The sequence below is a fragment of the Polyodon spathula genome, chromosome 17 (genome assembly GCF_017654505.1).
Source record: "Polyodon spathula isolate WHYD16114869_AA chromosome 17, ASM1765450v1, whole genome shotgun sequence".
Lineage (NCBI taxonomy): Eukaryota > Metazoa > Chordata > Actinopteri > Acipenseriformes > Polyodontidae > Polyodon > Polyodon spathula.
The window spans coordinates 8,830,310-8,845,173 of record NC_054550.1 but is presented as its reverse complement, the minus strand read 5'-3'; the positions used below and the strand labels follow the sequence as shown (position 1 = coordinate 8,845,173).

Sequence of the window (14,864 nt, the reverse complement as noted above, 5' to 3'; positions counted from 1 at the left end):
CAAAGGAGGTCAGACAAAACTTTTACAAAGATACACTGAATTGGTGTCAGTCTTTATGACCAAGACGCTAATACATATTTCATTTTTGGCAAAACATTGAAATGCACGTCATTGGGAGTTTTTCAAGCTAGTGCATTGGAAAAGGTTGGGTGTCTTTATTTATGGACACCATTTTCATTTTATTTGTTTGTATTCATGACCATAGAGGCATCTATTGACTAAAAATGTACAGTGCGTCAATCATCCTGAAAAACAACAACTTAAAGCATTGTGGGTCATCTGCTTGCAGTAACTAAAAAAGTTAAATGTGCAAAAAAATGTTATATCAGCTTGATTGACACCAAGACATTTCAAAACAAAACTCACGTGGACAGCTATCGAAATTCATAGTTTGCGGTCTTATATCCACGCCCACAAAATAGGCGTCAGCGCCTCTAATTACCTTCCCCAATTCCCAAACCACGCCCCGAAAAGTGCTTGGGACGCTCAGTCTCCGCCCATGATTGTGTCACTCTGGCAGCTGCCAGCTTTGATGTCACAGCGTTCTTAAAAAAAAAGGCAAAAACAATCCGCATTGTAAAATAATCTCCTATTTAATTTGTAACAAAGCTGTAGACGGGACTCTCGCTCTTTTTTTAAAGAAGCCTTCAGATCGAGTAAACAAAGATCTAAACAGAAATGGTTTCCCCAGTCACCGTGGTAAGTCCTAACGATGCTTCCGCTGTTTGTATTATTGTTCTTTTTTTTTCTAATTCACTATTCTTCACATTTAACAAAGCAGTGCTTGGCAAATATATAGCAACAGCTGTAGAATCTATTTTAAAAACTTCACTGCGGTCACACACACACACACATATATATATGTGTGTGTGTGTGTGTGTGTGTGTGTGTGTGTGTGTGTGTGGAAAAGTCTATAACATCTTTCAAAAATCGTATTAAGAACAAATGAATGCTGTTGCGAAGTGTCGGCTTTATACAAGATGTGGTTTATTATATGTCCGGGGGCTGTAATATTCTGTGAATATTGTTGTTTTTCCCTTATGGATCATTTTGATACTGTGCATGGGCTGTTATCTTTCAAGCCTCAAGAGTGAAGGGCAGTGATGCAGATTTGCTCTGTATGCACAATTCTGAAGTGAAGCACTGGACACGTGATCCTTAAAAAGCATGTCAGTATTTATATTCCAGTTTTGCAGGAAGCCTGTTAATGTTAAGTTTCTGATTCAGCTGTAATCCAATTATATGTGTACATTTCTAAACAAATACAACACAATAAGGACGTGTTTGGGAATTATTATTATTATTACTATCATCATATGCAATCGTCTTTTTACAGTGAATGTATGTATTTATGTATTGGTTACATTGTAATGAATCCTTAGCAAAGTCAAAGAGTATGACGTCTGTATAAACAAACAGAATTGTCTTTGTCCGGTTCAGGTGAGGTGTACAATTATCTACGATATGTTATAACAAGAAACGTCTTGAAATCAAAATCCAAAATCCACGCCAGTTATGAATTACAGTCGATGCCAGCTTCAAATAAAATAAGGAACTGTTACACAAGATATTATCAAACTCCCTGTAGATAATCATTTTATTTATTTTGTACGTTACTATCTGCGTTTATTTTTATTTTGTTGTCGAAATAGGCTGAAAATGATCTCGATTCTGCTGTGCAAAATGACATTTGGGCTTTTTCCATTCTAGCTAAAGTACGCCTTTGTCTCTGTTTACTTCTAGAAACCGAGTCAATTTTTTAACAAAAGAGAAACATAACACGTGACGGGACTTTTTTTTTTTTTTTTTTTTTTGACACGCATGCGCCCGCTGGGTGACCTGCAGAAAGAGACGGTCATGTACCAGGTTGTCGTATTTGAAATTGCATTTGCTGCAGCGCAAGGTCAAACAGAACAAAACAAAAGAAAAACACCTTAAGTATGTAGCACATATTTTTTCTTTCACACTGTTGATGAATGTGGCATTCCTGACCTATATTCTGCATGTGATTCAAAAGTCAAATAACCAGTATGTGTATGTGCCATCACAGCAAGGTACCATACCACTTCTACTGGCCTGTTGTTGTTCTTGCACTATACATACATACATACATACATATATATATATATATATATATATATATATATATATATAAGATATATATATATAGAGAGAGAGAGAGAGAGAGAGAGAGAGAGAGAGAGAGAGAGAGAGAGAGAGCTAATACTTTTTCCTTTGCACATTTGTATCCTGGTCAAGTCATGTGAGATCCCCAGTATCTTAAATATCACTATACGGCCCACAAGTACGGCCCACAGTTGGTTCAGTTAGGCAGAGGATCAGAAGATTACGGGCACAAATGCTGCAGTCTGTGGAATGAACCCACAGATACTCAATTAGGTTGAGATCCGGAGAATGTGCCGGCCAAGGCAGATGACTGTCTCATGCGGCAAGAGCCAATCACAGACAATAACAGAACGGTGGGTTAGGGGGTGCCTAATAAAATGACCAGTTAGTGTATAGTAGCATCAACAGTTAGTAATGAGAATGGTCTACAAGGCCAGGTGTGTTCCTGTTTAATAATGCATTGTAACTTGTAAGTTTAGCTGCGCTTCAGTAACAGATATATTTTAGATTAATAAACTATACTCTCTTTTTTAAGATTTGACTTCACTTTTACTGGAGTGTAATCGTTTTTGTTTTCCATAAGACATGAAGCGATGGTTGAAAACTAAAAGCAAATAATGAATTTATAATCTGGATTCCGGATAAACCCACTCCAGATGGCCTTTTCATTAGTATAGGGCTTTTCGTTTGGTTGAGTGGTTAAGGTTCACTGTCCAGCCAGCAGATTCAGCCTGGGCACTCCTGACTAGGCAGCATAGGGAGCACAGCTGATACGCTCAGACAGATTAACAAAAAGCTGCCGTCATGTTGACCACATGAATTTACTGAGTCCCACAAACAAAAGCCTAATGCTGAAAGAATTGTTATAGATGGCAAAGTAAGGACAGTATTTATCACTGTGTGATCTTGCAGTATTATTTAGCCAGCTGGGAATAATATTGCGTATGTTTGTCTGTGTTTGCAGTCTAAGTTAAGCTTGACTGATTAGGAATCAATTTTGATTTTTTTTTGTAAGGTGTAGTGCTAGCATATATTAGTATATATATTCTCAAATGTTGTTACCTTAAAAGCTAATGTTGAAAGGGGCTGCCGAGTGTCACATCCAGTAAAGGCACTCCACGTGGAGCCTGGAGATCACAGGTTCAAATCCAGGCTATGTCATTGCCTACCAGTTTCCAGGGGTGGTCCACAATTGGCCAAATGGTCCACAATTGGAGGAGGGCTCAGGTCAGCAGGGCAGTCCATGGTTCACACTACACCAGCAAACTGTGGCTGATAGGGTGCCTGCAGGTCTGCTGTGGAGCCATTCAGATCTGTGTTGTCCTCCAGCACTACAGGTCTGGTGGCTTTGCTGTGGATTCATAAATATACAATTGGTGATTCCAAACTGGGGAGAAAAGTGGGGTAAAATCAAAGGCAACAACTAAATTTAAAAAATAAGTAAAACAAAAGCTCTTGTTGAAAATACCAGCAATGTAGAAATTTCTTGTAGAATGCTGTCATTAAAACAAAAACATTTTTTGGAGGGGGAAAAATGAAAAATGGTCTTTTTTTTTTTTTTAGGAATTTCATACATACATAAATTGCACACATCTGAGGGTCCTCAGTACATGCATGCACTGGTTTTAGTATTTGTTCCTTGAGCAGTAACACAGCTTGTTGTGTGTATAAAATATGAGATGTTTTTACCAATCACTTTCTTTTCATTACAGAACTAAAACTAAAAAGTGGTTCAAAATAAAAGTCACAGAAAGTGAGAGCTGCAGCGTGAAACCAAAAATAACACGTAGATTGGGGCAAGGCTTGCTCATTGACTGCAAGTCCAGCTGAACTCGAGACTCTTTAAGAAAGGCGGAGTTAGCTGAGTGCAGAGATATAGTTATTATCATGTTTCTTTTTCTTTTGATTATTATATATATATATATATATATATATATATATATATATATATATATATATATATATATATATATATATATATATAGTGTATACTATTTATCACCCTTACATAAGTTTAACATGGTATTTTTGCAGTTTTACCATGCTTTCCCGCACTTATACTACAGTATGCATTTCCCGTAGTTTAGCCTCGTTTGCCATGTGTATTAATTTGCTTTACCATACCTTGCTATTCGTTACAGTGCTTACATACACTTCACCGTGCTTTCACTATGCTTTATTACACTTGTAAACAAGACTTTTTAAAATGAGTTTATTTCACTTTGAATCACCAAGACAGCAGAATGAGTATACAATGTACAATATTTCGTAGTCCTGCCGTAGTCGTAGTCCTGCCAAACACATTATTCCATCATATAATAACACAATGCAGCTTACTGTAGCAAAGATCTTGGTTAAGAACTAACTAAGGGGTCCTGATTCTCTTTAAATATGAAACATTATATTTTCTGGGTTCAGCTGAATCCCACTTAAAATCAATGCCATTACCGATGGAATCCAGAGATCAAGATTTATTGTGGCAAATTACCTCTTGAAGAGCCCTTGACCGTATTATACTTTCTTGTTTATTTATTTATTTGTTTGGCAACACTACTAACTACGAATGGATCATTCATAGCCATCAGGTCAAATTCATTTAGCATGCAGGGTTTGGAAAAACAAAACTCAAATAAATAATTCAGTGTCAATTCAAGGGCCTGTGGAGTATGTAGAGCTGTGTTAATCTTACCTGAAAATCAATCAATAAGAAGTTTTTCTAATGAAAAGGTCACACCAGTGGTGCTAGCTGATTGTAATGATTTCAGTCGATTGGCCTGTTGAAACAGGTGAAGAACTACTAGGTGGGCCGGTGCTTGTGACACTTGTTCTTCACAGGAGCTGTTTATTGATTTATGGAAAAAGATGGTGCTTTGGAACACTGTGACAGGGAGTACCTAGTCGCTGGTTTTTGAGTGCATGTGTGCCTTTAAGAGCAATAGAAGATGCGTTGCTAAGTCACTAATTGAGCAGGTAGGCTCGTCTGGCGCAGAGCTGATTGGGGGGGGTCTGGATTGGCTGGCAGGGGCGTGCCCAGGGAGGCTGTGCGGAACTCAAAAGGCACCTGAGCCACAGCTTGAGGCATTGCCCAGACGAGGTCATTTGAAAAGGCCATTTGAAGAGGACGGTGTCACCGTGAGGATGCTGGGACTCCCGGAGCCGAAAAATAGGTCAGTTTAGGAGATGTTGATCCCAAGCAGTGTGGAGACAGTTTGCGTAGAGTAGGTTCCTGGAGCGGGATGTTCCTTTTAGTGGGACTAGTGCTTGTGTGGCAGTCTTTTTTATTTTTAACTTTGTTTTGTTTTCATTATTAAATCTGACACTAGGGCTACCGTTACTGGTACCCTAGCCGCAGCACCTGTGTTGTTAATTAAATCTGATCTCCTGTGAGGCGTGTCAACACTCAGTGCTCTGTCTGCCTCATTATTATTCAGTGACAGCCCATGTATGTAACATCACCCTGTTACAAACACCCTCAGGCATAGGATAAACTACACAAATAGCAGGTGTAACCAACAGAGTTGTAGTGTCACAGTCTGTCTTAGCATTATGGAATGAGGACTTTAAAGACAGCAGGCAGTTAGCATTCCCAAGGCAGTGATGAGTGGAGCTGAAAGCAGGCAAGAGACAAGTAAAGGGAAATGAATAGATCTCAGTATTGGAGCCTGTGGCAGGGAAAAAGCCTTGCTTATGTAAATAAATTTTAAGGTTGGCAGGGATGGGATTAAATTGGTCCCTGCCAACAATCACAGATGTGGCCATTCGACAATTAGTTAATTGACTTACTGTGACAATGGCAATGTTCAATCGATTATTATCAATTTTGGGATACTCACTTAAACCGTTGTGTACCCTTTTAATATAATATGGAGCCATGCAATGTTTGCTATGGTCGTTATTTTACTTTTAAAGGAAATATAGACGGTGCTTGCAATAGGAAAGAAAAAAACTGGTACTGAAGCCCTTTGATTGGATGAAGTGGTTTCTAGGGGGTAGATTATGTGGTGTTACTGGTATTCCTTTATCCATATTGTGAGTGTCTTACAATGAAAACATATGACATGTAATAAATAACACATTTAAAACTGCTGATGGCTAGAGCATATCTTTTTGAGGTCAGAATGTCATTCATGTAGCAGAAAGCGCTTCACATTCACATCGCTTTAATAATGGTTCTGAGGCACTGGATATGCAGGCAGCTTTATATTCCTTGTATTCATGAAATCCTTTTATATTTGGTACTCTGTCTTACTTCTGAGTCTTCTTCTGGAATCTTTCTTTTTGTACCACCACCCTTTCTTTATCCATGTTAACAGACTCGTGTCTAATGCGTGACTCAACACTATCGTTCTACGTTGTTACCTGAAACAAGTCTACAAGCTGTGCTACTAAGTAAGTTCCCTGCTCTCTTTGCAATGCAGTCTGTGGTTTGGTTTGGCTAGAAAAGGGGGTGGTACTCAAGCTTTTGCTTGTGATCATTTTCAGTGGTGATAGCTAAAACAGGCCCACATATATTATATCACTACATTTGGATTACAAAATGGTAGATAAGTCTTTTGAATTGCAGTGCCGATACTCAAATGTTTGAAATTGAAAAGTGCCGGTACTACCCACCAGCGAGTGCCTCCCCATTTCAGGCACTGATCATAGGGTATATTTTTGCTTCCATTTTTATTGTGAGCTCAAACAATATAATATTTTATTATTTATCACATCACAGTGGTGCACTTTAATGAGAGTTATTAGCTGGTTTTATTGTTTGTTTGAGTACACACAATAAAGATTTGACTAAGGTGTGTGTACATTCTCTGGAGGTGGATGAGCTCTCATCAGTGGGATAGACCAGGCCGGGTCTGTGGACATCTGTTCCCCACTCCCATGTTTAGATTATGTTGAAGTTACAGTGGGTGGCCACTTTATTAGGATTCCTTATAGCATGACCTCTATCTTTCACACACTTTTCTGGAACATCTTGTTCACAACTGCACCTGTATTCAGTGTTTGGGATATTGTTCAGGTCAATCTACACCTTTTTAGATGTTTGTGATCCTCTGCAGCCGTCATCTTCCCCGATCTCTCACCAGCCCTTTCCAGGCCACCGATCTGCCGATTTTTTTTCAGAAATAGCAATTATTATTATTATTATTATTATTATTATTATTATTATATTATTTATTATTATTGTTGGAAAACATGGATTGAGAATTGATTAGGGGTTTGCTACGCATGTGGACTAGCAGAGCTATACTGGTGTTCTTTTCTGAAAAGAGACTAATATTGCAGATAGCAGACTGTTTGGTTCAAATTGCATGTACTGCTAACCACTGATAGAGACGATGCGTCTACAAACTGCCCAACAATGACTGCAAGCTAACGAGATAACAATGCTGTGGACTAGAAGGGAACAGGCTCTAGACTTCAGAGAGATCAAAAGAGATAATCCCACTGGCATCAATGGGGGTCGCAAGGAGATAACAAAAGGCAGATGTATGGACCTTTTGTCTCCAGGAGTGTGAAGAATGCACTGAGTTCAGAGGTTGTCACACTAGACCACACACACAGACACACACACATTAACACTCACACAATAAATTAAATTACCTTGACCATTGGTTAATGTCAGAGAAAGGGGAGGTGGACCATCTATACAGAAGGGTATTTAATGTCACGCAAACATTGTAATTTTGAGTATTCTGTATGTCCTGTACCTGGGACCAGACTCCCTGCATATTTCAATAAACCTGGCAACTGATTGAAGAAAAGGACTCTGTGCATTTTCTTGAATCTACTTACTCACCATCTATTTTTTAAGTACTTCAATTATTATTATTATTTATCAAAGATTTAAAACTCTGCTTGCTAAAACCCATGAACAGCAGAGTCCTGGGACAAAGGATCTTCAAAAAGATTAGTTATATTTTAAATTATTTAAGGGAGTTTATTGCAGTGCAGGTTTGGAGTGAACAGATTGTTTATGAGCTTTCCTTAACCTTGTACACAGATTGTAGAAATTCAGATTGTTTCTCATTAATCAGTTAACATACTGATAAGGTTTTTTCTTTCCTTGGCTGTGTCTATTGTGTGCCTCACTGAAGGGTGAACATTATTTACGGATTTTGTAGGAAAACTCAGAAGTGAGACTAAAGGGGACAGCCCCACAAACAAGACAAGGCAATAACGAGATGGACAAGTCAATGTAGTAGAGAACCGTTAGTGTTCGGGGCTATGAGGGATGTAGGGGTTTAAAAATGAGAACAACTACATTAGAATGCTAAAGGTTTAGGGCATGTTTAAAAGAAAAGGCAATGGTATCTTTAGAGAGGATTAAACTAGCAAGAAATTCTGTAGAACACAATTTAACTGAGGGGTACAGCTCCAAATAGGATGCCTGGGGGATTCATTAATCATTGAATGTTTAATTGTGGTTTACAAAATAAAAAAAAAAAATTCATTGTTACATCTCTACTTGTAAAAGTAGTGCGGTGTACCTTGATAACAAAGTGTAGTAAAATATAGTCAAAATAGGAAAACGTGTATAAATGCAAGATTACCATGTCAATGGCAAATTTTCAATCGAAAAAATGGCCTATAAACAGTAACTACACAACCCAGTCTCACGAGAGAAACATTAACAGATTAATGTTTCTGCATTTCTGCTTTCTGGGGAAAAAAAACGTTAGGTCGGTAACGTTTTCACTTTCAACCACAGTGCTCCGTGGCAGCTTTTGTCGAAATTCTCTTTTTATATTTGTTTTCTGTGAACATTAGTTTATTGGTAATCTTGTTTGCTTTTAAACCAATTAAATTGTTACAGAACAATTACTATTATTTATTCCGTTCGTTAATATAATTTCAGGAAACGTCATGTCAGCACTGTACTTAGCTTAAATGTGTTTAAGCCACTGACTGTCTCCGTTGAACCGAATACTGTTTTGTTTTTAGCCATATTTTTATTTTCATCGGCAGACATGCTCTGAATGCAAGTACAGTGCTGACATGTCATTTCCTAAAATTATATTAAGTGAGGTTTCGGGTAAATATATAAAGACAAAAGGCAGTGTATATTTTAGCATTAGTACAACAAAACCATGTACATAATTAAAATGAATGGACTACAGAATAGTAATTGTTTTGTAACAATTTAATTGGTTTAAAAGGAAACAAGATTATCTATACACTAATGTTCACAGAAAATAAATATAAAAAAAGAGAATTTCGACAAAAGCTGCTGCGAAGCATTGTGGTTGAAAGTGAAAACGTTACCCACGTAATGTTTTTTTTCCCCAGAAAGCAGAAATGCAGAAAGGTTAATCTGTTAGTGTTTCTCTCGTGAGACTGGGTTGACTTACAGTATCAACTTTAATAAATATAATGCAGGAAAACTTCATTATAAAGTGCAAAGGCAACATTTCAGAGAGAGGGTTTTTTTTTTAGTTTTTTTTTTATGGAATTAGCCAATTTACTTATTTTATTCTGTTGCCATTGTATTCCTCTATAACTCAAACCGCCACCTGGCTATATAATGCAGTGCAAACCTCTTAATGTGGCTGGGTTTGTACATCTTGATCACACAAAGCACTTGATTCAATAAAGTGCTAGATTATGTATTGATTGAACAAAAAGTGGTAATGCTGAGTTTTGATTACAATATGCAGTTCATTCTTAACCAGAGATTCTGTTAAGCAGTTTTCACTGTGAGCTGCAGTCAGGGGACGCCTGCCTTAAGTGGGAGTTGTTTGTCTCATCTGGTGTTTGTCTTTGCTAAGAGTTGAAGGGCTGTTTTTCAGAGAGGTTGCACAATCTGCTGCAGAGCACCACAGTCCCCTAGCCCTGACCTGTCTGTCATTCACACAGATAACAGCTGAGCTGCAGTCTTCCTCCCTGAGATGTTGTGCAATACTGTCTGCTGGATCGTCAAGTCTCAGGCAGTCGTATTTGTGTGTTAACCCAGGCTGCATCAGAGACTTCTATTGCTGCGACTTTTCACCCACTTTCACTACTTAAATTTTGGAAATAACAGTGCCTGCTTTGAGAGCGGATAAACATGCAACTAGAAGTAAGAACATCGCTGTAGGGCAAGGGTGTCTAAAGTTGGCCCTGGTCTTTGTTCCAACCCTGTTCTAAACTGTTGAATTGAACCAGTTAACCCACCATCCAGGCTGTGAAGTAATTGTCTCTACAATTTGAATTGTATGAAGTGTCCAGTGTTGCTGGTGGCCCATGGGCAATTATACAGCTTTCGTGCCAATTGCGTTTCAATTAAAAGATAAGTTAAATTAATTCTAACAGCAGGAACAGATTCACAAAGTGCAAGATACTGTAGCATACAAATAACGATAATAAACACTGTCATACAATGTAAGCAAGTATTTCCTACTGTTCTGGTTTCACTGTGGTAAAAATAAGAACATTAAAATTAGGGGGATAACCATATTCAAGTTAGTTATATTAAAAAATAAATAAATACGTAAATAAATAATAATAATAAAAATAAATAATAAAAAAAAAATATAATAATAATAAAGTTGTAAGAAAATTGAAAGAAAACCCAATGTATCTTACACATTTCTAAACTACTGACCTGAGAGAATTAGTTTTGCAATATTAGGCCTTATACTTTTCAGGACTCTTTTTCTGAGATGGCATTATTACGAGTGGTAGAAATCCATGTGCTTGAAAGTATCGTGTTTGTTGTTTGTTGGGTTTTTTTTTCCCGCTGATGTGACACATAAATCACATAATCATGTAACCCAATTTGGTGTCTCCAGGCGTCTCTAGTTGCTGTAGCGGAAAGGGCACTGTAGCCATAATTGCAGTGAATATATTTTGAGGGGCATTGTGGCAATTGAGAAGGGCACCCACGGCAATTGCTACATGGCCACTGTTAATTTCAAGCCCTGTTATCATACAGCATTAAGAATCACAAATTAATTCCAGTTAATAGCTCACAAATGAATGGGTCCAAATGCATTGTGAATTGATATTTGGTTGAGGTAATAAAGCCGCATAATGCATCATCACACTGTTTACTAGAGAACAAACTATATTTTTGCGTCAAATGGCCACACTGTGCTGAACATTTTTGGGTATGTTTACAGTAGACTCTCCCTAGTCTGAACCCAGGTAGTCTGAATTGACCTATAATTCGAAGCTTTAAATGAAAACTGATAGTAGCACTAGAAATCAAACGTCATAATTCTCTGACGTGTGTACAACATTTACAGCTCTCTTCCTCTTTATCATCGATCCTTAATACATTAAGATTAAAAGAGTTCCATGATGCTGTGTTTCAGGTGAAGTGCGAAGGCCCCAAGCTTGTGCCTTTCTTGAAGGCCACGTGCGTCTACTTCGTCCTCTGGCTGCCCACCTCCAGCCCCTCGTGGTTCAGTGCCCTCATCAAGTGTCTGCCCATCTTCTGCCTGTGGGTCTTTCTCCTGGCTCATGGGATCTCCTTCCTGGGTGCCCATTCCAGTGCCCGCAAGATCCTGGCCGGACTCATCTTCTCTTCACTGGGAGACGCCTTCCTGATCTGGCAGGAGCAAGGCTACTTCGTCCATGGTTAGTATGGACTCACGTGATTTCGAAATTGTGTAAAATCTATATTGCAAAATGTTTTTAAATATGTGTTGAAATGCTCCATATTTTCAGAGATATATTGACTGTAGATATATTTCTTGTGTGCTTCCAAGAAGTCATATTTTAGTGGAAAATGTAACGCTATTGTGTGCAGCTTTAATCAGATGGACCACATTTATACTTCACAATATATTTGCAAATATGTTGCAGTATTCAAAACGGAAAATCTTAACAAGGTTTAGCATGGTAAATGTGTAGTGTACCATGCTGTACCATTGTTGCCTGTATTTTACAATTATTTTACTACTCTTTGCTAGGCTTTTAACATGGCGTACCATAGTAAATTTTCACAAGGGAATATATTCTAAAGTATGTTCTGAAATATGTACTGTTCCTGAACGTATTTCAAAGCTGTTCAGATATGTTGGATAGTTCACTCAGAAGAGTCATCTGCCCAGTGTTTTGTTATGGTTCACATACCTTTCTCAGGGGAGGTTCCCAAAACCTTTGTACCCCAGAAACATACCCAAATTGTGCAAATTAACCAATAACATTGAATGGGCATTAATGCAATTCAAGCCCAGTAAATCAAGGAGCATCTCTATAATTTAAGGTAAAGTAGTGGATAAAAGGTTCTATATTAATGGTGAGGCAATACAAACAGTGTCTGAGAAGCCAGTGAAAAGTTTAGGGAGATGGTACGTTGGGGATCTAAAGGACAAAGTTTGTGTGGGAGAAGTTAGACAACAAACAGTGGAAGGATTGAAGAGCATAGACACCAGCGCTTTACCAGGCAAACAGAAACTCTGGTGCTTTCAGATTGGTCTACTGCCAAGACTGCTGTGGCCACTGACTATGTACAAGGTTTCCTTGACAACAGTTAAGAAGCTTTAATCAGTTCATACGTCAGAAAATAGTTGGGAGTTCCACACTGCCTCAGCAGAGTCCTCAGCAGAGTGGGATTCATTATGTAAAGGAAACTGGTTTGCTAGACGAGATTTGGATCCTCTCACGAGGAGTTCCACCGTGAAATCTGGAAGAAAATGGACGGCAAAGAAATCTGTGGAAGATGCTAAGGCTGCCCTTAGAATCAGAGATATTATGGGGCAAGTTCAGAGTGGAAAAGGAGGTTTTGGTCTCAGTTCAGCTCCTCATACATGGCACAAGGCAACCCCGGCTCAACGGAGGAAGCTGGTAGTCAATGAGGTGCAAAAGCAGGAGGAGAGGATGAGGTGTGTAAAGGCCAATTCCCAGGCCAAGCAGGGAGCATGGATGAGATGGGAAAGTGTAGAACAACGCAAGATCGGCTGGCAAGACCTATGGACAATGGAACAGAGCAGGATCAGTTTCCTCATCAGATCAACATATGATGTTCTCCCATCACCACAGAACCTAAACCTCTGGGTGGGTGAGGATCACTCATGTCCTTTGTGTTCATCACCTGCAACATTTAAGGCACATTTTGACAGGATGTAAGTTGGGTCTTAGCCAAGGGCTGTTTACTTGGTGCCATGACCAGGTGCTGCGATGTTTGGCCTTAGCATTGGAAGACAAGCTTAACCTGACCAATAAGTTGCCACCAGTTCCATCAAAGCATTACACACAAAAGACAATATTCCTCCATCCAGGAGAGCAACCACCAAGAAAAGGTGTTAAAATCAAGCCTCGCTCAGGACAACTGGAAGCTGCTAGAGACTGGAAAATGCTGGCAGATGTTGGACAACGGCTTATTTTCCCACCTGAGATTGCCACCACTAACCTTCGACCAGACATTGTCTTGTGGTCTGGATCAGCACGCCTTGTTCATCTGGTAGAGTTAACAGTGCCATGGGAGGATGCTGTGGATGAGGCATATGAGAGGAAGAAACTTTTGTATGCTCAACTAGCTGCTGAAGCGGAACAGCGAGGATGGAGAGTCCGGGTTTACCCAGTGGAGGTGGGTTGTCGAGGATTTGTGGCACACTCTACAACCCGGTTTCCCAGAGATGTCGGGTTCAGTGGCCAAGAGCTGCGTAGCACAATGAAGAACTTATCTGAAGCAGCAGAAAAAAGCAGCAACTGGTTGTGGTTGAGACAAAAAAATTCTGGATGGGGATCTCAAGCACAATAGAAAGAAAGAAACGCTGATGTACAGGTAAGTAAGCTGGGCTGAGCTGAGTGGGGGATGGAGGGGGATGATGCTGGGACACCAGAATCACTGTTGAGCCCTCTTGAGGTGTCGTGGCTAGTCAACGAAACACAAAGGATGGAAGGTGCCCACTTGATGACCCCAGAGATGTACCCTACTTAGCTTAATCCAGACGGTTGTCATGCTGATGTGCTGGGGAGACCGCACTGGGTTGATCCCCAGAGCCAGCATTGCAGCCGTTGTGTGTGCTGATGCGCTGGGGAGGCAAAATGAGCTGATCCCTGGAGCCAGCATTACACTTCAGCAATCAACACCAGACAGAAGGATATCTACATCATCAGATGAAAATAAACGCAAATGGATGGAGATGCAAATGGAATCACATTAGTTTACAGTAAAATAAGCTATGTCTAAGTTGGTGCTTATATTTGCGAGAGCTGAGTTCAAATCAACATGAAGTTTTAACATCTACTCTCATGTAATGGAAATCACCTCATGCTGCACTCCTGCCTGAAGAGTTGAATGGTTGCACCTAATAACTCTTAACATTTGGTTCTGTAGCACTTTTAATTCTGCACGTAACTTTCTTACAGCAATGCCTCATTATGTGGTTAACTATGTTCTCTGGCTATCACTACATAAGCATCCCTCAGACCCCCTAATGTGGTTCCCCTTTAAAATGGAATTTGCACTTTTTTCTATCATGCAAAAACTAGTTAATCTTTTACGTGCTGGGTGGAATTTTACCACAAGCAAATAAATATCATACCAGACAGCAATCAAGCACAAATATTTGAAAAGTAAATGTTATTCAAATACTGTAAGTTATCCAGCAATACATTCACTTTCATTGACAGATGTTTATAAGTTTAGTGCACTGTCTTTTGTAAGCTATCTGTACCATGCATGTATACCATTTAAAGGCAATGCAAGACCTGGTATTGTGCAAAGTCAAAACAAAGGTGATGGAAAGAAAAATAATACAAAAAAGGCAATATTGGCCTTCTGCAAATTCAAATAAAACAATTAAGTAAAC

At 39.1% G+C, this 14,864-nt stretch overlaps 1 protein-coding gene across 1 annotated transcript; it reads left to right on the top strand.

The window, feature by feature from the left end:
• Window positions 1–504: 504 nt before the first annotated feature.
• LOC121330116 (lysoplasmalogenase-like protein TMEM86A) lies at window positions 505–11,687 on the top strand. Its single transcript, XM_041276392.1, has 2 exons — window positions 505–699; window positions 11,418–11,687. Exons 1-2 carry the CDS (start codon window positions 679–681, stop codon window positions 11,685–11,687), a joined length of 291 nt encoding a protein of 96 aa, XP_041132326.1. The 5' UTR covers window positions 505–678.
• The last annotated feature ends 3,177 nt before the right edge of the window (window positions 11,688–14,864 follow it).

Bases quoted from the DNA above. Each gene is read 5' to 3' on its own strand.
- LOC121330116 (XM_041276392.1), top strand. From the start codon at position 679: ATGGTTTCCCCAGTCACCGTG. The intron at 700-11,417 runs GTAAGTCCTAAC...GCTGTGTTTCAG, and splicing joins TGGTTTCCCCAGTCACCGTG to GTGAAGTGCGAAGGCCCCAA.